This window comes from Fusarium sambucinum, chromosome I (assembly GCF_050947815.1).
Source record: "Fusarium sambucinum isolate potato_lamoka chromosome I, whole genome shotgun sequence".
In the NCBI taxonomy this organism is placed as follows: domain Eukaryota; kingdom Fungi; phylum Ascomycota; class Sordariomycetes; order Hypocreales; family Nectriaceae; genus Fusarium; species Fusarium sambucinum.
In genome coordinates this window covers 4,335,983-4,363,625 of record NC_139294.1, presented here as the reverse complement: position 1 = coordinate 4,363,625, position 27,643 = coordinate 4,335,983, and the positions used below count along the sequence as shown (strand labels likewise).

Sequence of the window (27,643 nt, the reverse complement as noted above, 5' to 3'; positions counted from 1 at the left end):
AATTGGCCATCGTCCGCCCCCTTCCCATGCTTCCTCTTACCCAGATTAGCCAGACTAACGGCAAGGGAAGGAGCAACAGACCGTTGGCCGTTCAATCGCCTTCTCTCGTTCGCTCACTTTCTCTCTTCCCATCTCAACTCAACTAAACCCGTGCAGACACAACCGTTCGTTGTCGTTGTCTTCACTCGAGGGACGTTGACTCGGTCGCTTCTCATTGTATTTTGCATTCACTTTCGCTCTAACTCTCGCTCTCGTCATTGATCACGACATTTATCGCTCAGTGTCGTCCCCTGCAGTCACTGCGACAGTACTCTTTTCTACCGAGACCGAAAAACCCTGGTCGCCCCATCACTCTCGCTCGCTCGCTCTGCTCTGCTCCACGCCAGTGTTCAGACATCGCTCAACTTTCATCTAATTCAAACATTGCCGTCTTTGTTTCATTCGATTTGACTGGATGAAAAGTATATCCAGCTGTAATCCCATTCGACTCCATGACTTTCTCTCCACACTGAGCATTGACAACTCGACTCTTACGACATCCGGCCGGGCACTGCGTGCCCTGTGCTTCTTCACCTTGCTCGTTTCCTAAGAGACCTTCCCAGTTTTACAGGGATACTCCCAACTCAAACCTAATCCTCAAGAGAGGTTGTTGTAACAACCACAACACTCCTGTGAGTAACAGATCTTCTCATCGAACTTGTTTCATCACAACTCGGCTCTGCATTTTCTGGTCTGCTTTGAACACACAACAGATTTTGATGTTGACTTGACGTTGAACTTCTTATCGTCGCGTTTCCCCTTTTCTGTTGTTGATGGACAGCAACCTCACCGATAATTGCTCATTTCCTCCCTCGAATTCAAAGGCGCTCGGCCTCATAACGCCTCCTACATTTGACTTCGCGGTTCAACCTATTCTAACATCATTCTGTCAGTGTAATGTCTCTTCCTGAACGGCCGGGCGCAAACCCGACCTACAACCAGCGCAATGTTTACCGCAACTCACCATCGCGACGCTCGAGACCAGTCGATATCGAGACTGGTGGTTATCATGCAGTAGACAGTCTGGCTTCACACCAACGTGGGAAATCCGGCTCCTCCTTCGCTGAGTCTATCGGTGTTAATTCGAATACAGAGAGCATGCCTCTGTCGCCCACATCCCCTGATGGTCAGCCGCGCCGCGACGGTCCAGAACAGCCTATTTCTCGGAAACGAAGTTTGATTCGCCCTGAGAGAAACCGAATTGACAGAGACCACCGGAACTACCATTACCACAAACACGCTGCTCATATGAATGTCTTGCCATCATCAACAGGAAACGACCCTATCTATGAGGACTTTGAGGCATCAACAGAGCATTCCAACTCGAATTACAACGAGGGCGGCTCAGACAGTTCTCCTCGACAAAGGCGAAATGTTAGTGGGGAGCAGGAGAAGAGCGCTGCTGTTGCATCCGCTGTTCCCACCCCAGATCGCACAAAGTCAGGTAAGATCAAGAGAAAGTCGAGACGCCATTCGAAGCCGCCCAAGCGAATCGAAGAGCAGCTTCGGCCACCTACTTTCTGGAATGTTTACTGCGCAATCGTTACCTTTTGGGCGCCTGGCTTCATCATGAAGTGCTGTGGTATGCCAACAAGGGCGCAGCAACGGGCTTGGCGTGAAAAGATGGGTCTCATCAGTATCATTCTCATCATTATGGCCATTGTCGGTTTCCTCACTTTCGGATTCACTGCCACCGTTTGTGGTGCTCCTCAGGAGCGACTGCGGGTCAACAAGGTTGATGGCGGCAACATGATCTTTCATGGTGTGGCCTACGACTTGTCCAAATCTCATCATCCTCCAGCACAGGGCATGCCCCTCAGGGGCGACGGGCTGGGCCCCAACGTTCTTTACGATCTTCCAGAGAAGAACGCGGGCAAAGACGGTAGCTTTTTGTTCCAGAACGTCAATGGCCGGTGCAAGGATCTGATTACACTTGCTAAAGATTCGGATGTGCCTACAAATGACGATGGAGATCTGGCGTGGTACTTTCCTTGTAAAACCTTTAACCAGGACGGCTCAAGCAAAGTCAACACAACCACACCCTATTATTCTGGCTATGGTTGCCACACCACCCTCGACTCCAGAAACGCATTCTACCTCGACTTGAGCGGTGCTGCAGATGTCTACTTCACCTGGGATGACATAAAGAACAACTCTCGCAACCTCATCGTTTACTCTGGCAACGTCCTTGATCTCAATCTCCTCAATTGGTTCAACTCGAGTCAGGTTGATATCCCCAAGCGTTTCAAAGACCTCCGAGACAAGAACTCGGCGGTCAACAAGGCTATTCGGGGCCGTGATGTCACTCGCATGTTCCAGTCTTCCTCGGACAAAAAGTATGCTGAGTGCTTCGAAGAGATCATCAAGGTTGGCTCTGTTGACACCGAGACAATCGGTTGTATAGCCTCCAAGATTGTTCTTTACTGCGCGCTGGCTCTTATTCTATCGGTTGTTGGTGTTCGGTTCTTCTTGGCCATCATCTTCCAATGGTTCATTTGCCGGAAGTATGCGCCAACCAAGACATCCCAGAGCTCCGACCGTAGAAAGCGCAACAAGCAGATTGAGGATTGGTCAGAGGATATTTACCGCGCTCCTATCAGATTGCCTGGTGATATCGGAAGCACCGTTTATGGATCCTCCGACCGGAGCAGCAAGCGCGCTTCGTTCCTCCCTACTACCTCTCGATTTTCATCTGTTGGTGGCCCCGAGATCAGATCGCAAGGCGGGCGACGCATGCCAACAACCATGGCTAGCCAAAGTACCTCGAATCAACTACTCACACCAAACTCCATGTTCAAGCAGGGCAATGACAGCCGCGCCAGCTTCCTTCGTACCGATCCCTACTCAAGCACATCTACCGACGGCCCCGGCCCTGCTGGCTTTATCCATGATGCAGTGGTTCCTCAACCCCCTTCTGACTGGATGCCTTTTGGTTTCCCATTGGCTCATACGATGTGCTTGGTCACGGCGTACTCTGAAGGAGAAGAGGGCATCCGAACTACTCTGGACTCGATTGCGACCACTGATTACCCCAACAGTCACAAGGTCATCGTCGTTATTTGCGATGGTATCATCAAGGGCCAAGGCGAGACCGTATCAACGCCGGACGTTTGCTTGGGTATGCTGAAGGATCACTCTATTCCTCCTGACATGGTTGAGCCGTTTTCATACGTGGCTGTTGCCAGTGGTTCCAAGCGACACAACATGGCTAAGATCTATTGTGGTTTCTATGACTATGGCAATAACTCTCGCATCCCTGCTGATCGTCAACAACGCGTGCCTATGATGGTCGTTGTCAAGTGTGGAACTCCCGACGAAGCCACCAAGTCCAAGCCTGGTAACCGTGGAAAGAGAGACAGTCAGATCATTCTCATGTCGTTTCTTCAAAAGGTCATGTTTGATGAGCGAATGACAGAACTCGAGTACGAAATGTTTAACGGCTTATGGAAGGTGACTGGCATTTCACCAGACTACTACGAAATTATCCTCATGGTTGATGCCGACACCAAGGTATTCCCGGACAGTTTGACTCACATGATCTCTGCTATGGTCAAGGATCCTGAGATCATGGGTCTTTGCGGCGAAACCAAAATCGCCAACAAACGAGACAGCTGGGTCACAGCCATCCAAGTGTTTGAGTACTTTGTCTCCCATCATCTTGCCAAGTCTTTCGAATCTGTCTTTGGTGGTGTCACTTGCTTGCCCGGTTGTTTCTGTATGTATCGCATAAAGGCTCCCAAGGGTGGCCACAACTATTGGGTTCCCATCCTGGCCAACCCCGACATTGTTGAGCATTACTCTGAGAACGTGGTCGAGACCTTGCACGAGAAGAATCTGTATCTCCTGGGTGAGGATCGCTTCCTGACAACTCTGATGCTCCGAACATTCCCCAAGCGAAAGCAGGTGTTCATTCCACAGGCCGTATGCAAAACAACTGTCCCCGATGAGTTCATGGTTCTCCTTTCTCAAAGACGTCGATGGATCAACTCGACTATTCACAACCTCATGGAGCTGGTTCTAGTCCGTGATCTTTGTGGTACCTTTTGTTTCTCCATGCAATTTATCATTTTCGTCGAACTGGTCGGTACTCTGGTCCTGCCCGCTGCCATCGCGTTCACCTTCTATGTTGGTAAGTAAATGAGCCTTTGCTTATTCTCTCGCGTTACTAACAGGTTCTAGTTATTACCTCGATTATCCACTCACCGCCCCAAATCATCCCTCTCGTACTTTTGGGTCTGATTCTTGGTCTCCCTGGTCTTCTCGTTATCATCACAGCACACTCATGGTCCTACATTGTATGGATGCTGATCTACCTACTTGCACTGCCAATCTGGAACTTTGTCTTGCCCACCTATGCGTTCTGGAAGTTCGATGACTTTTCTTGGGGTGAAACTCGAAAGACAGCTGGCGAAAAGACCAAGAAGGCTGGTCTTGAATACGAGGGTGAGTTTGACAGCAGCAAAATTACTATGAAACGATGGGCCGAGTTTGAGCGCGACAAGCGTTCAAGAAGTGGCTACTGGGGCTCGCGTGAGAACGTGATCGGGGGTGGTGGACAAACCTGGACAAGCCCGCCAGGTCACCAATATAACGAGGAGTATTATTCTGATGCTTAGTTCTGGACGCCTTTGGCTACGGATTTAGGCATTTTGAAAACGAAGGGTATTTTTGATGATGGTATGCACGCACATATTTGTAATAATGGGTAACATTCTTCAGGCGAAGTGTTTATGTTTTGATGCCCTAAGCGTCGGTGATAGAATCTGTTTTTGTATAGACTCAGTTGGAGAAGGCGTTATGACAGCGGCTATCTGTGAATAGGAGAATCTGATCGTTTTAAAATAAAGAAACAATACTCTATGTGTGATATACCTATGTTTGAGTCAACCACTGATACTTTTGTAGAACAAGCCAGCTTTGGGATAATTGCAATGCCCTTGTCGTGCGTACTCTGTGGCTTGACTGTTGCATTCGGATCTCATAAGGAACAACTTGAGTCAGCGACGCCGATGAGCATCTCTCACCGACGTTGTTTGGTCGAGTGTTTTCCCCTATCTCTGCAATGGCAATATGACGGGCACATCCTCGCTCACCTGGAAAGCTGCTTACAAGATGAATGTTGTGGTCGTAGGCACTAGTGATATATAGAGAGACCAGAGTTGACGGAGGATTGGTAGTGATGAATGGCAAGATGGTAAACTAGTTACCATATTCAAGTCCTGCGCGAAACAAGGTGAATAACTGTTATACAATAGATAGATAAATGCTTGAACTCCCTATCTTCATATGCCAAAGTACTTCCGGAACAGTTGCCATTAAAAGTGGTTGGGCCCAAAGCAAAAGAAAACTCGGCCAAACCCAAACTCCAATCCGCCATGCATGTTGCGCAACGCCTACAGGTCGTGAAAACCAAAACGACTCTGTGCAGTAACCCTACATGAAATGCATCATTTGTTCATGATGGTCATCAACAAGAAATTAACAAACGCCTCGCTCTGCTCATGCCGTTTCATGACTCCTTCACTTCTTGGATGGGTCTACATCTTCACCTAGTTCCCAAGGCTTGCGAGGATCGACATAGGTCGAAATTCGCTGATCACCCCATCGAGCTCCAACAGTCACCCAAACATGCTTTTGTGGTGCGTGGCTGCTGATAGTTTCTCTGTGCCCGCCCCAGCGGAGACGAGACTCTCGACTCATTTGACTGTTTCCTAGGCCCCCGTTCATGACCCATTCCCTCACTACATCCCTTATGAATGAAATCTTCCTGCGAAAGTCATTTGCAGCGGGAATGCCCTGCAACTCTGGGGCAATTTCAAGACGCGTGCGCGCTGGCGCCTTGGCCGAACGAACACTAGCAGTACGAGTAGCTGAAGGTTTATGGAAATTCAATAGTGTTTGCAAAGGATAAGACAGCATCGCGCGGTCATCAAGAGCAGCGGCACCAATAGTGCCGGTTGCAGCAAGTCTCTCCGCAGCATCCTGAGGGAGATGCCAGAAGTGACACCAGTGTCCCTGAGCATCGAGAACGATTTTTGTGTGGTCGGGAAAGTTGAACTACACTGGTTAGTACATTGTGGATTTCTCTTATACATCATCACTTACTTGGAGGTGTCCATCACAGAAGACCCAGCATCCAACATCTCCAAAGCGCTGGTAGAATGTGACCAACTCAGCCACTGTGCCCTTTTGTCCTGGTGATATGGCGCCAGCTGGGTCTGTCTCTTCAACGGGCGCAACGTCGTCCCGTCCATATGCAATCATATAGTTGGCAAACTTCTTCCAAAGGATAATTCTTTCGCGCTTTCGATGTTGGAAGATGTCTTTACCCGGCTGCATTTTGCCAGCAGTCCCATCCTCATTCACCGACACGCGGAATTGCTCAGGAGAAACAACCACTTCTGAAAGTCCACTTTCACCGTTGTTCTCAAAGAACTTGATAGGCTCGGTCATGGGCAGAGGTTGGCTTCTATCCTCGTAAGTCTCATCCTCACGTCGAACAATGTGCCTCTCTGCACCACGGATGAACACTCCGGCGGGAGGGAGCAAGGCTGCCTTGCCGTTTTCCGTAGTAGGGATATCACGAAGAATACATCCAACGCTACCATCATTCAGGATATATCCCAGACCGAACTTGTTGGTGTAGTCAACCCACTTCACGACTACATGAGGATGAGGCGGTGTGACAGACGTCGACTTGACAATAGCAGTCGACCTCGAGTTAAGAGCTCGTTCCAGTTCCTTGTCAAGTGCTCGTAAACGATCCAATATCATATCAGGTTTGGTACCCGAAATTCTAGATTGTCGTTCAGATGCACCAAATAATGTTGCAGGGCGCATCCCACTGGCCTCTTTCTTGGGTGGTGCGGCTGGCGCAGGAGGAGCGGTAGTCGCTGGAGCAGATGCCTGACGGTCAAGCGTGGGTCTCTCAGATAGGTGTCGTTCTGGGGGTTGTTGAGAGGCTGCTCTGACCGGAGGTGCCGATCGAGTAGAAGTTCGCAGACTTTTGCCAGCAGATTCGATGGTTGCCCTCGGGGGGGCTTCGCGGGGTAGCTCTCTCCGTGTCCTCGTTCGTACGCTCTGAGAGGCCGAAAGGGCAGGTTCCGGAGCTGGACGTGGCTTCGCAGGAGGTGCAGGCCCGGCGGGTCTGTGTTGCAATCTTTGTTGTGCAGCGAAGCTCTGAGGTGGTTGGCGTAGTAGGCCTACTGGCGCTCTTTGGCTGGTAGACAAGGGATCCTCGGTCGCGATGCTTGCCTGGGCCGCTATCGATGCTGTATACCTGGCCTTGATCTGCTGTTGTTCCTTGAGCCATTCTTCAAAGGGTCTGTACACAATGCCTTCCTCAAGTGGAATCAAGGGAGTCAAGCCAGCCTTCTCTTCGGCAGCCATTTCTTTCCAGGTCTGCGTGTGAACAACCTGTACAGGGGCGAAAGGACCAATGCCACAGTCCCGACACATATCCTTGAAATTTCTGTAAGATTGTGCTTGAAGTGAGCTGTTCATGCGTGTGGCGTAGAACTCTTCACGCTCTGGTGGAACTTCCCTCAACCGAGAAGTCATCTCTGCTTCGGTGGGCATATAGCCACAGGTGAAGAAAGGGTGCTGAATGATCTCTTCCGGTTCCGGTCGACTTTCAGCATCCTGAAGCATATTGGCAACTAGCTCCTTAGCTTCTTGGCTAATGTATCTTCGAGATGTCTCTGCAGACGGCCAATCATAATCCCTCTCTCGAGCTCGGCGGTAAATTTCATCCGTAGTCGAAGATTGAAAGGGTGGTTTCGATGTGAACATGGCAAACCTTGCAGTGTTAGCTTCGTACGCGATCAGGAACCCTTTAGTCTTACATGATGATGCCCAAACTCCAGATATCAACCATGTGGTCGTGTCCCTTCTTTCCCTTCTCGAGAATTTCAGGAGCGATGTAGTTTGGTGTTCCACATAGAGTTGTTCGACGAATGGTGTGCATGTCTCTACCAGTCACTAGAAGAGCGGCAAGTCCAAAATCGCCAATCTTTGCGTTCATATGGGAGTCAAGGAAGATGTTTCCCATCTTGAGATCACGGTGAATGATGCCTTTGTTGTGCATATACTTGATCGCGCCAGCGATTTGGACCGAGTAGAAGCGGACCTCAGGCTCGGTGAGTCCTTTCCTTCGCTTCACCATATCCATCAGGGAACCATTGGGGCACAATTCGAGAATCAGGTAGGTGCACTTTTCGTATGAGAAGGCCCGCAGAAACTGGACAACATTCTTGTGCTTCATCTTGGAATGGATTTGAAGCTCGGTTTGAAACTGGACGCGTTAGATTAAGCTGCTTGCCTTCCACCTCCCACCCTATTTCACGTACCTTCTGCTCCATCTTGGGAGGCATGTGGCTTTTGACAATCTTGAGGGCAAATCGCTGCTTTGTGGGGAGCAGCTGGCCGCTGTAGCAAACAGCAAATCCACCCTTTCCAAGTATCTTGCCAACCTGGTAGGTTGCTCCATCAGGTCGATCGGCACTTGGTGGTTCTGGGACTTCTGTCGGGGGAGGAGGAGGGTGTTCCTTCTCCTTGACAGCCTTGAGCTGTGCAGCGGTTTTCGTTTTGATGTCGGCCATTTTCGGTACGCGTTGGACGTTGGCGTCCCTTGGGGACAAAGCGTCTAGATCTACGCCGCCTCGGGGCACTAGCCTATGGGCCATTACTATGAAGACACTCTCTGATACTGGTTGCCGGATGCTGAAAGGGTCGTCGATAAATCGTGGTCAGGGTGACGAGCAAGTTGTGAGGCTAGCAACCGCGTTGAGGAATCGCGAGCGTCAGACTACAGGAGACAATTAGCGACGGGCGCAAAGCGAGACTAGATTTGATAATTGTGTGTATGGGTCTGAGTGATGGATACGTGACAGTAAGCCTGAACAAGGGGATGAAACTCACAAGACTCGCGACGGCAACATGCAAGGTAAGGAACGATCTTGGCCTGCTCGCAAAACAGAACAAAGGACATTAAGCAATAATGAATCTGAGGCGACGCCTTTTATAAGCCTGCGGGTTAGTATCTGCGAGAAGCAACCGAAGCATGAAGCTGGACGAAGAAAAGTCAAAGGTCCTGAAGCCACAATCGGTTGAGTTAGTTTGTGTACTTTCTCAGAGGACTGTTGCCGTTGACAACCAAGTATACCCAGTGGAGCGTGACCAGCCAATGAAATAACACCACACTTTCTACTACCCAATCAGAGAAATATCGTCTCTCAAGGATGTGACTATCTTGTATCCGTATTTGTTTGGCCTTGGTTTATGGTGATGGGGCGGTCAATTGACCTCGGAGTGCTCTAATGTCTCTTCAAAAAAGACAAAACAAGTTAGTCATTCTACAACATCTTTGACCGGCTCTTTGTTTGTTTGTTTTTTTATATCTTAAGCTTACATCTTAAAGTTTCTGCTGTCCCCTAGCCAGCCAATATTGACTTGATTGAATCAATTTTCGTATTGTTGTGCATGTCTATCGTAAGCCTAGTAAGTCGTGACTGTCTAATTCATCAAAGAGGTGGTATATAAAAAATAAAGGTGTCCATAAGGTCATAAATACCCGAGTAAACCAGACATGATTTATCGATTCGCTTTAATTTTGATGGCGAGTCTCTCCCGGGTATTCGAATTCTAAGGTCGTTGCATTTTCTTATCAACAAGTTTCCTATCGAATCTGGTCTTTCTCGTCTGCAGGAAGCTACATTGAGTTGCAACCTATCTGGATATAGATCACGGTTGTACTACACCCAGAGGCTTCTGCTCGTTTTTAGTTTCAATGCATCATGAGGCTTGCAACGTTGGGAGTAAGGGTTGCTTCGTCTTGGGATCCTTGAGCCCACGCAGGGCTTCTTCGAGGCTCTCATATCGTTCCTTCTGCTTCTTTTCCGCCTCTTCAAGCTCCTCCTCCCTCTTCCTGAGCTCTTCTAACTTTTGGTCCAGCTCTTCTATCCGTATCTTATTGATATCGGGCTTCTTCGACGTCCTCCAGGTTTCGTAGACAATAAGAGCGATAGCCACCGAAAGAATGAAGGCATCGCCAATAACGTCGGCGAACAAATCCACTGCCTTGTTTTCGGGCAGCGATCTAAATTTTCGTCGCCAGATGTTTTGAAAGGTTAAACCGCTCTTGATAATTTCTGGCTTCTGCTTAAGGTGATCGTCGCGTTTCTGCTGCTCTTCCGTTTTGACTGTCGGTGCTGCGGCTAATTCCTTTGCTCTTCGCTCCGCTTCTGGGTCTCGTAATAACGCAACCGACATCCGCATGTTCAATTGATGCATATATTGTCCATAACGGGCAGCGAATGCTCGGAATCGAGGGTGATCGTGAGCTTGAGCCTTTATGTGGTTCTGTTGCGTTGTCAGTATGTCATCTCCATATAGCAAACCAAAGTTCGTACCGCGCCATACTTGGAGACATGCCTCACTAGCAGTGATGCAAGCTTGAAGAGTGGAAGAGGAACCATGATTGATGGTGGTTTGGGAAGTCTTGGCTCCAGGATAGCTGCTCGTGCCAAGTTGGTTTAACTAGACTAGATGTCGAATATTTGGTGGTGGTGGTGGGGCTTTCACGATAGAGGGTCGTCGATCATTAATTGATCAATTGGCGCTTCAAAGCATGTGAAATGTCCAACGCTAAACAAGGTCAAAGATATTATTAGTAATGTTAAAAATCAGCGGAATTGCATATCAACAGTGAGGGCATTGCAACATTAAGTACTACACCTCAGTAGATCTTTAAGCTCAATGGACTGCCGTCCCCGGAACCGTGATGTTCCGCGCTGACGTTGAAGAAACTACTAGTCTAGTTACCAGCAAGCTCCCAAACCTTTAATTGGTTCCTAGGATATCTTGACTTTTTTGCCTACTAATCTATCTATGCAGTGACTTCCTAGCTAGTAGGTGGTCTTGTTGATCAAATTGACATAGGCCCCTAACTGAACAACACTACGTGAGGAAGATAGTTTCCGCTTAACGAGATATTCGAAAGTTGGGTACCTAGATATCTAAATGGTTGCTTGACCCAAGAACTGTTCAAGGTGGAGAAACTGCCGCGTCTTATTGCACTTCCAGAAATGGTAAATTTGATTCGCTAATTCTATCATTAGAGATATTAGAAAACTTGGCTAGCAGATGTACCAAATACTAAATTGATGAGGCAGTCTATATCACCTTATTAGAGCCGGTATTTGAGTCACCTGTTTTCAGTATCCCGAGCTTAGAGCCTATTTTTATTCCCCCCAGCTCCCGGGTAGCAGAAAGTTAGCACCCCAAGTCTTAGTATACAAAAATAAGTAGCACGCATCTAACTCCGAAGTGCAGTTTTGTGCTGTCTAGGAGCCATAGTCTAAAGGGCATAAATTGACCTACTAATTTGTCTTTTATGTTTCCAGCGGTTAATTGTTCTAATACCCTGAGGCCCTGTTACCCTGCCACTATCTATAAAAGTAGATAGGAGCACTTTCACTTATATATTGAACCACAGTTTCGAACTTCTTGGCTATTTACTTTGCTTTCTATAAGGCATTGCTGCCTTGAGGTATTCCTTAGTTAGGTTCGTACGTGGTAAATGTAGGAGACGCTCCGAGCCTGTGTTATGTGTCTGATTAGGTCGTTCCTTCCGCATCACCTTCCATAATGCAACATCTTCATGTCATTCGATGTCCGCATCAACACTCATCGTCACATATTTTCCCCACTCCATGCGAAGCTGTCACTTCTTCACTTCGCGTAAAAGGTTCGGCCAATAATGTTCTCATCATCCTTGCGAAGTCGAAAAGAATGGGCTGCGGTGGTTCCCTCCCTCAAGGCGAGCTCATCTATTTCGAGAGGTCCGTAAGCGATGTGATCAATCTACAAGTTACGCACAATGCTCACATATCTTGAAGAAACTACCCTGGAAGCATGTGATATCACATTTCCCATCACTGCATCCAATACCACTACTTCGGATTTCAAGGTGATACTCTCGTCCCTGTCTGAGCTCCAGTCTCAAGAGGGAAAGGCGCGTGTCGAAAGGCTGTTCTTGATGCAAGGGGGAGAGCATGTCGCTGTGATATTGCTCTTGGATGGCGAGGATTCAATGTTGGGCTTTTCCAACGTCCAAGCTGAGTATGTGATACGCTCATGTGTTGGTATTGATATTCATACTGACTGGTAGCTCTCAAGATGGCTATGTTGGGACTATGCTATGCCGATGATCCCTATCACTACAATCAAGACCTTGCCAGGCTGTCTCGAATCACTTCAACGAGACTATAGCAAAGAAAGTTCCCAGCCTGATACCGATGCAAACGTCGCCAGTCGAGACCTGTTGCGTTGGTGTGTCTGTGGGAAACCGCTGTCAAGAAATCAAGTCAATATCTTGACGGAAATCACATCTGGGTTTGGGGATCTTGCAGGCCGTTCTTCTCTTCCACATGGTCAGGCTGTTATCCGTGAATACCTGGGTAATGAAGATGGTGGACGACTTCTATCATTTCTTACCAATGACTTTTCCAAGAATCAAGGTCAAGCCTGACCATAAAATGCATACGATTTGCAATAGAGAAAAGAATATGCAGGGCAACTGTTGGCTGATACCCATCCCAAGGCACCGGGCGGTAACGCTGTACCGGGCGATTGGGATGCATCGATGAATATAGCATGATCATCGTCTAATGCAGAATAGAATCTTCCCAACAATTGTTTAAGTCGATCATCCACCCAGGGGCTCGGGTCATGAATCCCTGAAACCAGTGGTGCTGTGAAGTCCGAGGCAAAAGCGCCAGGAACAAGCCACAGCGACTACAAGCTTGATAGATTGCATGGTTGACCACTCACAATGGTTCAACAGAAAGAGTCGGTGGAAGGAAACAGTCACAAGCTCAAAATCTTCGACCGTTCTTGGGACAAGGTACCAATGGATCAACACCTATCCACCTGGTAACGCGGAGTGATACATAATATGGGGCTGGCGTACTGGTTAGTGGGTTGATCAGCCAACCAGAGCGACTTTGCAACCGCCGGGCGAGTTCAACCACATTGCGAATTGGGCTTGTATGCTGGTGGCAGGCCTCAGGATTGAATAATCACGCACTATCGGACGAGCCGATACCTTCGCTTGCACGTTGGGGGCAAATCACACAAGCTGTCGTATTGACTGGTACGGTGACTGAGTAAAAACCAAGCCGCTATTATCTGAAGTGGCATGAGCCGTGTGATAAGTGTCACTAGTTCGACGTTGCGGTCAGGAAGTAAGAACGACGCTATCTATTTCAAGTGATGTAGAATGGTGTTGGAGTTGTGGTTGACAACAAGCGCTCGATCCAAACATTCAAGATCTCTACCAGAGAACAAAGAAAGTTTGTTTCGAGAAGCGCTTTCATCTGGGGGCGGAGTGTCTCATATATCCATATATTGTTGGACTGCCGACCAACGTGTAATCTGAAGTCGACCAACACCAGATCTTCTCCAGATCCCCATCGGTCGGAGTTTGTTGGACAGGCGTGCTTCTGTGATGTATATCATCACTGGCACAAGCATCAATGGTATAAAAAAAGAATCCATCCTGCAAGCAGCGGTTACATGAACAGGGATCAGAAAGAAATGGTGGGCGGGTGGAGGGAAAACCGGGGTCAGGGGTCTTCATCATCCAGCAGCAAGCCAAAACATTACAAGCATCAGTTGTCCCAGCAGATGCTTCATGTATTATAATCTACTGTCTCATGAGCTACAATTGGTATTAGCCAAACATCAGAGGTTCATCCCCGTCCCGGAAAAAGACTGGCTGAAAACTCTGTCAAGTGAAATGAAGCTCATCAAAGGAAATAATATAGCAATAAGCTCATCGTCCCTCTCAGATCGAGTTATTCCCTCGTCTATCCAGGGCATGCTTTAGCTTGCTGCACCAACTCTCGACCCCTGCTCCATCTCTCTCTACCCGCCCATGCTTCTTGATCGCACATGGCTGCTAAGCACGCCCATTGGCTTTGGCTCTGACATCTAACCGCCGAGGTCAACACCAATTACCAGCCTCCCCTCCTCTACGACCGGTGAGGTTATCGATATTCGGCCACACTTGCTACCCAAATGTCCAATCACCAAGCTTCAGAGCTGTTAGCACCCGCTTTAGCTCCAAGCTGATGGGATGTCGGACTGTGACGAGCCGCTGCATCGCATAACTTAAACATCCTAGTCTAGCTCTTTTCTCCGCCTCTACAACGCACTGCCAGTCTTCAACCAGGGCGCTTGCTTGCCTGTGAGGCGAATGCCTCAAAAGATGGTCCCAAGAAATGGCGTGGCTCGTGGCCCGACGGTCCATGTTGACCCTGGCTCATATGTAGATGATTGCGTTGCATTGGCCTGGAATTTCGATGCTAAGAGAGAGGCGCATTTTCGCTGTCGTCGTCGATTTTCTTGGCCTTTTCTTAAAAGTCTCAGGCTGCCCTCCATGCCACTTACAGCCTCCCCTCCCCTTCCCACTCCCTGGTCCGTCTTGAAAACGTTGTAACGTCTCAGAAAACTCCTGAGTATCATCGCCTCAACTACTCATACAATCTTGCAACTACAATACCCGGGACAAGACGAAGCCGTGACTTGATGAGACAGATCCGGCCTTGAAACTATCGCCACCACCGTTCCCAGAGACAGCCAAACCGAAACTATTATACAATGTTGTGTGCATGCTAGAAAGTCGAGAGCGTGGATCTGCCAACCAACTTCCGCGACACCATCGGCTTCACAACCATCCGTTAACATATCGTCTCACGCCAGCGTCTCAAAGCTCAAGTATCCGCTTGATCCACATTATCTTGGCCAACCTCAACCTCAACCTTAACGCATCGTTATATCCATCAAGGGCCCTTTTCTCAGTTGATATTACCTGCCCTTCGCCCTTTTATCGTCTTTGTCCGATCATTCGCTTCTTTCTGTCTGCTGGTCTGACAGTTACCTTTCGTTTAATACTTTTCTTTCATTCTTTCGTTTGTTAATTCTTTTCGCCGCTGGCCGGTCTGTAATACCATATCAATACCAAGCCCGGACAGCAGTGTTGGAGCAGCAATACGAATAGACGACGATTCAACGAAAGACGTAAGGAAACAGGCAATCGGCAATCGGCAATCGGCAAAGAAAGAGCAAAGCAACTTAATTTGGACTCGACAATCATCCATCATCCATCATGGGAAAACTCATCAAGAACCACTGGGCCCGCCTCATCATTTTGAGCGCTGCAGCCTGTAAGTTTATCCTTTTACGAAAATATGACTCCCAACGTTTACTAACTCTGTTCCTCCAGACCAAGTCTTGGCTGCCATCGAGTGCTTCTTCTGGCCCAAGATCTTCTGGGACTTCCTCACACGCTCTCTAGACGGCGCAGTAAAACCTGTTCCGGCTTTGCAGATAATAAATCTGATCATGGGACTGGCCATGCTATGTCTTGAATGGCCTCTCAATTTCGTCGCTGGTTCTGCCCTTCATCGCTCGTTGGAGTTCCGCCTGGCCATCATTCCGCTCACGGCACTCAGTGCTGCTCTCATTTACCAAGGCACAAACTCTGCTATCTACTACCTCATTGGCATGGTCGTATATTTCTGGGGCTATAGTGAGGGAGAGGTGAGTTTTGACTACTATAGCAAGAAGCTCAACTCGAACTAACATACTTTGTCTAGATAATATGTGCAAAGCCTTGGACACTACCCACTCGTGGACGCAGCGGCGGAGCATCTCGTGCGTAGTCGCGACTTCCCACCATGAATGTATTATACATATACATACTGCAATATACAGGCGAGGTACAGAAAGAATTCTTGACTGGACATCTTCTGGGCTTCGATTTTCTCAGGAACGATGCACTGCACATATACCCTTTGCGGCGTTTGGCGATCTTATGATATATACGACTTCCAGTACTACACGCTGTGCGAGCCATCTTGCATCGATGAGGTGGACTGGGTCTCGATTTGATTTTTGGTATTATGTTGGCATAACCAGCGTGGTGACGTTGGTGGAGGATATTGGGATAGGAAAGACATTATTCGCCGTCGATTCTTGAGGAACGTCGTGTGGTCGGGAGGCGAGGCACTGGGAAGGACACCGCATTCACTGGCTCCAGAGATTTCTATAGAGCCTTTCACAACTCCTGGGCTAATCAGCCTACCGAAAAAAAAATACAGAACCTAATACTATCAAAATATTTTCAAAGTTCTCAAGTGTACCTGAACGTTGTTTGGCTGTTTTGCGGCTGTTTCGAAGCCAAGCCGGAAAGACGCCAGCCGTGATGTTTAAAACGCAATGAAACGGCCAGGGCCCTCATAAGTGAATCGAAACTGGATCTGTTTACACAGACTTTGCCAAGATGCTGTATTGGGCGCAATTTCCGAAACACCCCTTGTCGGATCTATTAACATCATTATAGCAGCTGCTATATAGCGCTGTTGTTTCAATAAGAGCAAGATAGGCGTAGTTAATAACCAGGAACATGCATGGATCATGTTCACCTGTGAAAATGCAACCTGCGCGATCAGTGTAGAATATAGAAATGAATAAATAGAAAACAAAAAACGCTTTATTAACAAAGCAATCAGCTGACAGATAATAAAGATCACGGCATATGCATGACTGTGAGATGCATCCGCGCAGCACGGCTGTACTTTATGAATTAGAATCGCCCATGATAAAGTTAGACTATCTAGATGATATTCGGCCCATGGCCCATTGATGGCAAGGGGACTTGCCGTTAGTTGTACTACGAAAACACTGCGTGACAGGCTTTCTTGTGAACAGACTTTGTTTCAATTGATGTTCAATTGTGTGACAGAAGAAAAGCATTACAACACCATATCACATCACCTCACGTAAAAGTATAAATAAATCATAGGACACTACTTCTTGATGGCCAAATATGAAGAGCTTGTTGTAATTTATGAGGCGCTATCATCAATCATGCCCGTCTCTCAGAGCATCAAATCGTGAGTTGCTTGCTAGTGATCCCGATCACCTATCACTATGATCGTGGACCAAGCTACCTGTCCAACAACAATTGCCAACCATTTCGGACGAGACTAACGTTGTTGTTCAAAACAATCGCCCAGTTCGTCGTACTTGACTTCGCGCTAAACCTGAGAAAAACCCTAACGCCCGCTGCATGGTACATCGTCTGGCACCCTGCTTCTTCTAGTGGGAGATGAGAGAACCCTTGTTGTCGTTCTTGTTGCCTTGACGCTCGGGGAACTGTATGTCATGTCAATACGAAGTTTGTTGTCATGTATGGAAACAGTGCCTTACCTCAGTGGTCTGAGTATCGCCCTTCTCGAGGATCTGCTTAATGACATCGTCATCGACAGAGGTGCCAAACTCGTTCTCAAGAGCGGCCTTGGAAGCTGCGTCGAGTGTTCCCTGGACTCCTTGTCTGATAAGATGTTAGCTTCGATATCATACATTTGGGCTGTGCCCTTTCTGGTAAGGAAACTACTCACCCGTGTGTGCAGAAGATCTTGAAAGAGGAGATGAAGTGAGCCAGAGGGATGCTCTTGTCGGTCTTCCACTTCTGGTAGGTCTCGATATCGTCAATGAAGATGACAAAGTCATCACTGCCCTTGAAGTGGACCTTGGTCTGCTGAGTCTCGCCGCGAGCCATTTTGAAGGATTGTGTGGAAGGAGTTGTGTTGGTGGTGTTATAATCGACGTGAAAGAGTCGTTAGATTTGGGTATCGAAGTGATGTTACTTTGAAGGATGAGGATGAGAATGAAGAGGGGAAAGGAAGTGAGGGGGAGAGGCACGTTCGGAGGTTTAAAAGGTAGCTCAACGAGGGGAGCAGTGACGAATGTAGCTTGCTGGAAAGAGCTACCTACGTCATAGCCGTGCTCTACCTACAAGGTGTACAAGGTGGGCAAGTGGGTACCTAGGTACCTTACGTGCTTGGTGCTTCCACCGCGGGGCTAAAAGCCAGCCAGGACCATTAATCTGACCAACTGCAAGAGAGGATTCAGCCTCCAAATGCTTTGCCAGGTCAGAAGTTGCTCGTCTTATTTCTTCACGTTCCTGCATGTTTTGCACCCACCACGTACGTCACCGTATTTCGAGTAGAATCAAAGCAGAAAGAAGACACCTAGTCTACTTGCTAACTACATGGCAATGGTAATGGAAGCTTTTGGATCTACCGGTCGCGTGCCTAAGCAAGCAACTCCTCGTGTAAGCATTGGCTGTATGTAGTGGAACCTAGACCATGTTGTGTTCTTCTTCCACCTTCCACGCCAGGTACAAATCACTTGATCCTGTGGAATATCTCATTGCCTTGGCATACATACATACACGGCCTTCATCGTGGCCTCATTTGTCTGGCGTACCAAGATAATCCAAGTTACTTGGTGCCTGGTGCCCAGTTTCTAATTCCGTAGTACGAGATACCCGAACATCATGATTTTTCCCCATTCAGCAGCATGCGTGATTGTGTTCCAATGTCAGCAAACTTTACGCAAAGTGCGTATCCTCGACATCAAACTCGAGTTCTGGTACAATCAACAAACAAACATCACCTTATATTAGCTCTGGTCTCATTTGCGGTATGAGTTGCATGAATATTTGAATTTGGCTACGATGTTCTACACAATCCCTGTCTCATAACACACGCACCTACCCTAAGGTATATCCAACACCGCCATTGGCCATGGAACAACCTCTCAATGGAAGAACCTACGAATACCAGTATGCTTTTTTCTACTGCCTGGACTTTGCGTTCCCACCCATGGAGTATCACTGGTTTGTACTCCCCTACTCACCCAGAAGGCAGAGCTTTCTTTTTTGGCAGGACTATTCTCTTTCATCTGCGTTCGCGATGAGTGTGCTGGGAGTTTGTTAATCACAGGCACCCCTCCGACCTTAGCCCCCCCTGATTCATCCTGGAGCTGCTTCTTTGACATGATTCCTATCAGGTCAAGAGGTTCAAGTTCGGATATCTGTGTAAGCTCGAGTCGTGGAGATTGGGCATCAGGAGTGTGACACTCCTCCTTGACTTGGGTCTCTGGGGAAAGAGAGCTTCTTGTTGTGTAAGAATGCGAGCTTCCTTCATGGAAATTCTTATCGAACACGTCGTTACCACTGTCGCTTGAGATGCTGGTGTGCTGAACTTGTTCATCGCTTGATAGGTCTTCGATAATTTTGCGCTTCACACTTCCTGATCGTTTAGCCATGCTTGACACGCTCAACTTCCTCATTACTGTCGATGCCGACCTTCTGATCGCCTGCTCATTCCGGGCGACATTCGTCATTCTAGGAAGTGGGAGGACGCCATAACTCCAAACATCTGCCACAAGTATCTCAAGCCGAGCCCTTTCACTCCGAGATGGCACCAAGGCTGGAGTTCTCGCTTTCCTTGCAGCCAATAAAGATTGTGAACGATTGAGTCCAGTCCCTGCGCTAGCAGGATTACTAGATCTCATAGCACACGTGTTTTTGAGGATGAAGTGAAAAGTAGACGACTCAAACTCTCTAGCTGAGGTACGATGAGTCGACAAGCTTCGTGCAATCGTCCCTACACCTATTAGTAACGGAGATACTGCCCATGGATAGGAAAAAATATACCTGGCCGCCCAAAGACAGCGCCCAAACTCATAATATCGACTGAAAGAAATGAATTGAAACCCGGAGCTCTTGTACTCGAATCCGAGCTAGAGGGTTGGCATAGCCGGCTTCGCCATTCGCTTTCCTCTGTATGTGCACAAGCCGTCATGACAATTTCATACAGCTGATGATCAATTTTAAAGATCAGTTTCCATGAGAAAGGCGCTAGGTGACATTGTAAGCCTAGAGAAAACCCGCGTTAGTGCTGGAATTCAGTCACAGAGGGTATGACCTACCACGCCTATTATCGACATCCTCAATAGCTGTGCTATGTATATCGATGCAGGCCAATACGGTGTAGATTGGATCATACCTTCCACCACAGGCAAGACAAAGAACATCATTGTAGAGCAAGCAGATCATGTACTGCCCATCAACGCCTGTTGATGTCTGCCAACAGATATGTAGGACCCCACACAACTGTATGTGTCCAAATGAGCGCACCTGATTTTTCGAGTTCGCATCTAGTCTCTGATCGAGCGTTAGCTGCATGAGATGATACGGCGCCAGTAGAACACACCCTGTTGGGAAAGACAATACGATCCTGCAGTAGCCAAGTCTTCTCAAGCGTCTCCTTCATTAAATTGTCTTCAGTCGAGCGATTGATTGCGGATGTAGCTTCGCGGAGCCTCATCAACGCAGTTTCAATTTCCATGTGAGAATTCGGACAATCGATGACGGGGGTACATTTCAATAGCTCTGCGAATAGAAGTGGGTATCTGCAAACTCTCTGGATGGGCTGATGACAGAATGTCAGTTGTTGAAGAAGACATACCTGGAGGACATACCTTGACAAGAAGATCCCCTATAGTAAGTGACTTCCTATTATTGCACGACGGCGAGGTGCCAATAGTGAACGCAAACGCTTCAAGGCCTTTCTGATGCGTTTCCCATTCGGGAAGGCTTTCAAGGGCCGAGGTAACATCCTTGATCATTATCTCATACTTTGCGCCATATTCCCTATACACAAAGAATTGATGCATCTTGCGACAATGAATTAGCCGTGTGTCGAATTTTTGAGAAGGGCAACCTACCCTCTTGCTGAAAATTTTCGCTGTTTCCGCTGCTATCTGTGGTTCGGAAAACATACCAGGCTCCTTTTCGAGCCTCTGGAGGCTGACCTGATCTTCTGGAAGTACATCCAAACTGCCCCACCGGCGATGCCCGGTTTTGGGTCCGATTATCTTGAAGGGTGCAATAAGGTGATCAGCTTGGCTGTATTCGGAGTCAGGAACTACTCTGTGCAGTTCGCCTAGTATTTCTTCATGTAATTGTAGGATACGGTCCAGGTTGTGGTTGATGGACGACCGTAGTCGCTCGGGCAAAGTAGGAAGAGCGGCAAGCATGTTGATGTAAGTCTAGGCCTTGTCAGTAATCGCAGAAGTAAGGAACGGAGAACCGGCCTACATGGATGAGAAAGCGAACATCGCCGATATAGCCTTCCTCTGTACTTATAAGCTCCTCTAGGATTTGTCGGCGTCGTAGTGAACGGTGCATCTGGGCAACGTCTACACTCCCCTTTTCTAATGGAATACTGTCCTCAGAGAATCGGGGGGCAGACAAGGAAGCCCGACTACTTTGCTCAGCCCGTGAACGACAACGCGAACGACCATGGTGTCGGCGCGAGCGCGAGACAGCACTGCCGCTAGCAAGACTGATACTGGCACTTTGAACTGCAGCAATCAAACCAAGAGAGGACCCGGAAGATGAGAGCCGACGGCTTAGCTTGCGATGAAGTGACTGTTGATAAGGTCGGTTGTACTCGAGGTATTGCCATCCTGCATCAGGAGACCATATTGCCTCTTCGTGGTCTCTATGGCCCACTCGCCGTTGCAAAGATCTCATCCATTTGTGAAACGGTTGTCGAGAGTTTCTATCGCCGGAAGATGAAGTCTTATAGGAGGATTCTTTGGAGAGGTCGATGCATGTTTGTGAGCCAGAAGACACGGCCTCTGGATTGGATACTCTCTCAGGAACTTTGCGCTCGGTACTGATCCTGTTTGAGGAAGTGAAAGCGTTTATGCCGTTGAGAGATGGACACTCCAAACTTGGAGATGAACTGATGTCGTATAAACTGGGCGGACCGGCATGAGCATCGAGGCGTGATAGATATGGAAAACCCGCGGTCCAACTGGAATGCCGCGTACTATGAATATTGTGAGAGACGTTAGGCCAGGTCGGAAGGCTCACGAGAGCCATGACGGAAAGAGAGTCACTAGGTAAAGTCCAAGAAAGTAAAAAGTGCTTGTTCCAAGAAAGCCAAACAACACTCGAAAGATCCAGCCTCAGACGTATGGCTGACACATGGCCGTGATGATGAATGATAAGAAGAAGAGTTGATAAGACGTGTTCAAATTTCAGGCAGAGATCAAAGGAGGAGTTGCTCAATGGTGACAGGATCTTGTCAGGAAGTCACGGTACTGAGGCAACTGCTTCCCTATAGATACCTACCTACCTGCCACCTTGGAACAAATGTTCGGGGACCCTTCTTCCCAAATAGAATAGCAAGCCAGGCAGGAAGGAGCTGCCCGGCCGCAAGAATTATTTCGACCGAACATGTCGCCCGAAAGCGACAAATGCTTAAACTCTACAGTGAGGCTGTCTCACAGGACCATGTCGACTCGGACGCAAGTGAGTTCCCACGAACCCAGGTCGAGTCTTTGTATTCGGTACAGCCGGTGATGATCAGTTCAAGTATCACAGCTGAGATGTAGTGATGCAGAGAGGCGCCTGCAGGGTCTCATTGGTCTATAAAGAGGCTGGAAGTACTCGGGATGGCAATATTGATGCCCAGCACAACTGCACTGATAAAGTGATACAGTAAGACTGAAGTCGGGACTTGTTATATCTATTGAAAGGCCTCGAACGTGCCAAGTCTGGCTGAAATCGTCGAATCCATGGCATGAATACAGAAGCTTTGGACCCTTCAGCTGGCATCGTCTTGGTGTTGGCTTCGTGGCTTGCAGGAGTTTTGCAGCCTTAGCGACCTGACGATGGTAGAGTAACTAATGTAGTATCGTCGTCCATGCCGGAAGTGTGGTATGTAATCCGCAGAACTACCCGACTGAGGCGACGAGAAGCTTCCCGGTCTAGATGCATATAAAAAGGCTGGGAGGCTGAATTTGAAACGCGGAGCACGATATGTGTGACCCATGCTTATGAGATGACGATTAGACAATGCTCAAGTGACAATAAGGTTGAGGATCAGGACTTTTGTCGCGGAGCTAATCAAGTGATGAATTCGCATGCACTTAGGCTATTCTGTGAATTTATGGTTATGAACCTTGATGGATTGCATAATATGCCTTGAATCAGTGATGATTGCAACTTCATCCTCTGGGGAGAACAAGGGGGAAAATGCAATCAAGCATGATTGTTACTGCAAGACAATAGAACTGGCATGGAGCTCCTAAAAAGTTTACGATGATTGGATACAAAGACTCACAAGATTCGTGGAGACTCCTCTTGGTGCTGACCTTGGTGAATTATTGTGAGGACTGTGGACATGATGATATCCCTGCTGGCCATTGACGAACCCTGTGATCCGAATTGAATTTAGGTTTAGATCTATGTAAGAGCCTTACTATGTAGAGATCTCACCTGAGAATGAGTTGTATCATGTACATATGCTTTATCCGACTCGGGTTCGAGGCCATCATGACTATAGCCAAGCCAGATTCCGAGTCAGTCGGCCACACCGGGCCGAGATCACGAATTTTTAGAGAAAGAAGCTTACGAATCCTCTGGATAATTGTGCTGTAGCTATTCTCCACAGTATCTTTACCTATTGTCATTTACAACTTCGATTGGAGAGAACGGCATGCCGGCAATCGTCGACTTGGCATATATGCTCGGCAAGTCAAAAGCCAGGTGGTTCTCTCTCTTGTGTTGATGTAATATGCAAGCCAGGTACTATAACTGGTCTGGCAAGTCTGGCTAGGCATCGTGGCGGTGCAAGCACAGGCTAGTCTCAAAAGAGGAAAAGTCAAGCCGGGGTTGAGGGTGGAAGAACAGTCTTGAATCGGGTTTCAGGGGACTTCGTACCTGGCTGAACTTGTTTCCAGGGGGTTACGGTCCTCCATGTCCCCTGGGCTGTCCGCCCGGATTGTGGGGATGCGCTACTGTAACGCTAGAAGACAGGAGAGACAATGCCGACTGCCCGAGATGGAAACGAACACGTTGAACTTTTTCGGTGACGAAGCTGTTTGACTCTACTCAACTCGAGGTTTCAAACTGACGATGGAAACAGAAAGGGATGGTTTTACCACCTGGGTGATGCCTGTCTAGTGTCAACTTTCTTCGTTTTAGATTGATTTATACAGAAATTCAAGTTTTTGCGTATGTATAGAGAGAGATACAGATAATTTCAGTTTATAATCAATGTCCGGTCCTGAACAAGGTTAAAGGTTGCCACGTGCGGGCCCTTCCATTCTAATCACCTTACCTTTCCTGTCTTGACAAATCTACTGTTCCATCCGGCGTACTACTACCACGACAGGAAGCCGGTGATTATTGCCTCCGTGTCTTTTCTTTCTCTCACGCATCTTCTTTCTTTTCATCGTTCCTTTCAACTTTGCATAATCTTCTCTTACCTTGCTTGCTTCAAGGTACTTCTTCCGTATCCCATCGGTACCTGCTTTGGCGCAAGATATATTCGACTCTTCAGTACACGAGCCCGGTTTAGCCTTATCTCGAGCGCCCCCTCGCGCATTGTCTTCGTGATGGAGACCGCCTTCGCGAAGCCGGCTGGCGATGTCCTCGCCAGCTTCAACGTGAACGAGAATACTGGCCTTAGTGACGCGCAGGTCACCGAATTGCGCAACAAGCATGGGCGTAATTGTACGTCAACCTCTGCTATCCCCGCCATCAACCCGAACAGTGTTCTAACCTTTGATAGCCATCCCCGAGGAGCCTCCTACTCCCCTCTGGGAACTTATTCTCGAGCAATTCAAGGATCAACTTGTCATTATCCTCCTCGGTTCTGCCGCTGTGTCTTTCGTTTTAGCCTTGTTCGACGAGGAAGAAGGATGGAGCGCCTTTGTCGACCCTATTGTTGTATGTACATTGCTTCTGGAAACGATATGTTTCAACCTTCCTGAGCAAGCCGCTGACCTAATAGATTCTTACCATCCTCATCCTCAACGGTGTTGTCGGAGTCTCCCAGGAAAGCAGCGCCGAAAAGGCCATTGCCGCCTTGCAAGAATATTCGGCCAACGAAGCCAATGTGGTACGAAACGGTGGCCAGGTCTCACGAGTAAAGGCTGAAGAGCTGGTGCCCGGTGATATTGTTACTGTACACATTGGTGACCGTATCCCCGCCGATTGCCGACTTGTCTCTATCGAAAGCAATAGTTTCTCTGTCGACCAAGCAGTTCTTACTGGAGAGAGCGAGAGTGTTGGAAAGCGCGCTTCTACAGTTGTTGAAGATGACAAGGCCGTTCTACAGGATCAGACCAACATGCTGTTCTCCGGAACAACAGTGGTTACTGGTCGCGCTCGAGCCGTCGTTGTCCTCACTGGTTCCAACACCGCCATTGGAGATATTCACGAGAGCATCACTGCTCAGATTTCGGAACCCACCCCTTTGAAGCAGAAGCTCAACGATTTTGGTGACAAGCTAGCCAAGGTCATTACTGTCATCTGCATCCTGGTCTGGCTCATCAACATCCCCAACTTCAACGACCCTAGCCACGGTAACTGGACCAAGGGTGCCATCTACTACCTGAAGATCGCTGTATCTCTTGGTGTCGCCGCCATCCCCGAGGGTTTGGCTGTTGTTATTACCACCTGCTTGGCCCTTGGAACGAGAAAGATGGCTGCGAAGAACGCCGTGGTCCGAAGCCTTCCCTCTGTTGAGACTCTTGGAAGCTGCAGTGTCATCTGCTCTGACAAGACTGGTACCTTGACCACCAACCAAATGAGTGTGAGCAAGGTTGTGCACCTTAACGAAGATGGTGGCGACCTTAGCGAGCTTGATGTTGAGGGCACTACTTTCGCTCCCCGAGGATCCATCAAGGCCAACGGTGTTGTTGTTCGGGACCTTCACGTCACATCCAACACAATTCGTCAAATGACCCAGGTCGCGGCCATCTGCAACGACGCTCAGCTTGCCTACGATTCTCAATCTGCTACCTTTTCCAGCGTCGGTGAACCCACTGAGGGTGCTCTTCGAGTTCTGGTCGAGAAGATTGGACCTTGTGCTCCCACCGATAGCCGCCCCGAAGATTGTGTCCACTATGCCAGCGCTACCTACCAGAAGGAACTTCCCCGTCTCGCCACATACGAATTCTCCCGCGATCGCAAGAGCATGTCCGTCTTGGTTGGCAGTGGCAGCAACAAGAAGCTTCTGGTCAAGGGTGCCCCTGAATCTGTCATCGATCGCTGCACTGAGACCCTCGTTGGCTCAAATGGCAAGAAGGTCCCCCTCACCAAGAAGATTTCAGACCGTTTAATGACTGAGATTGTACGATACGGCAACAACGGTCTCCGAGTTATCGCCCTCGCCAGCATTGACAACGTGCCTGAGAACCCTCTCCTCCAGACCGCCGATTCTACCGTACAATATGCCCAGCTTGAGCAAAACATGACTTTCCTCGGACTTGTTTGCATGCTTGACCCTCCTCGCGAGGAGGTCCCCCACGCTGTTAAGCAGTGCAGGGACGCCGGTATCCGTGTTATTGTTATCACTGGCGACAACCGTAACACTGCTGAGAGCATTTGCCGACAGATCGGTGTTTTTGGCCAGCACGAGGATCTTACTGGAAAGAGCTATACTGGTCGCGAGTTTGATCAACTGTCTCCCAACGAGCAACTCGAGGCAGCCAAGCGTGCATCTCTGTTCTCTCGTGTTGAGCCCAGCCACAAGTCCCGACTGGTTGATCTCCTTCAGTCTCTTGGCGAAGTTGTTGCCATGACTGGTGATGGTGTCAACGACGCTCCTGCCCTGAAGAAGGCTGATATCGGTGTTGCCATGGGTTCTGGAACCGATGTCTCCAAGCTAGCTGCCGACATGGTCCTTGCTGACAGCAACTTTGCCACTATCGAGGTTGCCATTGAGGAAGGGCGCTCCATCTACAACAATACCCAACAGTTCATCCGTTATCTCATCTCTTCCAACATTGGCGAAGTTGTTTCCATCTTCCTCACGGCCGCTCTTGGCATGCCCGAGGCTCTGGTTCCTGTTCAGCTTCTCTGGGTAAATCTTGTCACGGATGGTCTTCCTGCCACCGCTCTGTCCTTCAACCCTCCTGACCACGACATCATGAAGCGTCGCCCCCGCAAGCGAGATGAGCCGCTCATTGGCGGCTGGCTCTTCTTCCGTTATCTCGTCATTGGTACATACGTTGGTCTTGCTACTGTTGCTGGATACGCCTGGTGGTTCATGTACAACCCCGAGGGCCCTCAAATCACCTTCCGCCAGCTTACTCGTTTCCACCACTGCTCAACTGAATATCCTGAGATTGGCTGCGCTATGTTCTCCAATGACATGGCCAAATCGGCTTCGACTGTCTCGTTGTCTATCCTAGTCGTCATTGAGATGTTCAACGCCATCAACGCCCTGTCATCCAGTGAATCCCTCCTCACTCTGCCTCTGTGGAAGAACATGATGCTTGTCTACGCCATCGCTCTGTCCATGGCTCTTCACTTCGCCCTCCTTTACATCCCCTTCCTCCAGGGTCTGTTTTCCATTCTTCCTCTCAACACTTTGGAGTGGAAAGCCGTTGTTCTCATCAGTGCCCCTGTTGTGTAAGTCTCCATTCCTGTCTTTGTTCATAAATTACGTCCAACTAACTCCACGCAGACTTCTCGATGAGATACTCAAGGCTATTGAGCGACAGTTTTTCATGCAGACAACAACCGACGTTTCCCTCAAGACAAAGAAAGAGCAATAGAGAAAAGCAAGCATAGAGAGATGAGGGTGGTGATGCGGTTAAAGCTAGTATTAACTAGAATCTATATGTACCATATGGCGATCGGCTCAGAGAGCTGTGATTA

At 48.5% G+C, this 27,643-nt stretch overlaps 8 protein-coding genes across 8 annotated transcripts; 4 read left to right on the top strand and 4 right to left on the bottom strand.

Annotated features, from left to right (window-relative positions):
* Positions 1 to 936: 936 nt before the first annotated feature.
* Positions 937 to 4,655, top strand: FSST1_004135 (chitin synthase CHS3; the record flags this gene model as incomplete). The annotated part of the gene is made up of 2 exons (XM_083230282.1): positions 937 to 4,168; positions 4,219 to 4,655. 2 exons carry the CDS (start codon positions 937 to 939, stop codon positions 4,653 to 4,655), a joined length of 3,669 nt encoding a protein of 1,222 aa, XP_083087565.1.
* A 904-nt stretch (positions 4,656 to 5,559) lies between these two features.
* Positions 5,560 to 8,639, bottom strand: FSST1_004134 (PLK family serine/threonine-protein kinase; the record flags this gene model as incomplete). Its single annotated transcript, XM_083230281.1, has 4 exons — positions 5,560 to 6,096; positions 6,145 to 7,837; positions 7,884 to 8,332; positions 8,388 to 8,639. 4 exons carry the CDS (start codon positions 8,637 to 8,639, stop codon positions 5,560 to 5,562), a joined length of 2,931 nt encoding a protein of 976 aa, XP_083087564.1.
* Positions 8,640 to 9,831: 1,192 nt separating this feature from the next.
* FSST1_004133 (optic atrophy 3 protein-domain-containing protein) lies at positions 9,832 to 10,514 on the bottom strand (the record flags this gene model as incomplete). Its single annotated transcript, XM_083230280.1, has 2 exons — positions 9,832 to 10,398; positions 10,449 to 10,514. The coding sequence occupies 2 exons, from the start codon at positions 10,512 to 10,514 to the stop codon at positions 9,832 to 9,834; spliced, it is 633 nt and encodes a 210-aa protein (XP_083087563.1).
* A 1,403-nt stretch (positions 10,515 to 11,917) lies between these two features.
* On the top strand, positions 11,918 to 12,568 carry FSST1_004132 (uncharacterized protein; the record flags this gene model as incomplete). Its single annotated transcript, XM_083230279.1, has 2 exons — positions 11,918 to 12,159; positions 12,217 to 12,568. 2 exons carry the CDS (start codon positions 11,918 to 11,920, stop codon positions 12,566 to 12,568), a joined length of 594 nt encoding a protein of 197 aa, XP_083087562.1.
* A 2,640-nt stretch (positions 12,569 to 15,208) lies between these two features.
* Positions 15,209 to 15,764, top strand: FSST1_004131 (uncharacterized protein; the record flags this gene model as incomplete). Its single annotated transcript, XM_083230278.1, has 3 exons — positions 15,209 to 15,266; positions 15,326 to 15,642; positions 15,699 to 15,764. The coding sequence occupies 3 exons, from the start codon at positions 15,209 to 15,211 to the stop codon at positions 15,762 to 15,764; spliced, it is 441 nt and encodes a 146-aa protein (XP_083087561.1).
* Positions 15,765 to 17,202: 1,438 nt separating this feature from the next.
* On the bottom strand, positions 17,203 to 17,665 carry FSST1_004130 (ribosome maturation protein; the record flags this gene model as incomplete). Its single annotated transcript, XM_083230276.1, has 3 exons — positions 17,203 to 17,259; positions 17,314 to 17,437; positions 17,505 to 17,665. 3 exons carry the CDS (start codon positions 17,663 to 17,665, stop codon positions 17,203 to 17,205), a joined length of 342 nt encoding a protein of 113 aa, XP_083087560.1.
* Positions 17,666 to 18,708: 1,043 nt separating this feature from the next.
* On the bottom strand, positions 18,709 to 21,847 carry FSST1_004129 (uncharacterized protein; the record flags this gene model as incomplete). The annotated part of the gene is made up of 8 exons (XM_083230275.1): positions 18,709 to 19,559; positions 19,610 to 19,813; positions 19,885 to 20,038; positions 20,093 to 20,119; positions 20,169 to 20,387; positions 20,437 to 20,631; positions 20,683 to 21,006; positions 21,056 to 21,847. 8 exons carry the CDS (start codon positions 21,845 to 21,847, stop codon positions 18,709 to 18,711), a joined length of 2,766 nt encoding a protein of 921 aa, XP_083087559.1.
* A 2,522-nt stretch (positions 21,848 to 24,369) lies between these two features.
* On the top strand, positions 24,370 to 27,540 carry FSST1_004128 (calcium-transporting ATPase; the record flags this gene model as incomplete). The annotated part of the gene is made up of 4 exons (XM_083230274.1): positions 24,370 to 24,487; positions 24,546 to 24,703; positions 24,768 to 27,394; positions 27,450 to 27,540. 4 exons carry the CDS (start codon positions 24,370 to 24,372, stop codon positions 27,538 to 27,540), a joined length of 2,994 nt encoding a protein of 997 aa, XP_083087558.1.
* Between the last annotated feature and the right edge of the window lie 103 nt (positions 27,541 to 27,643).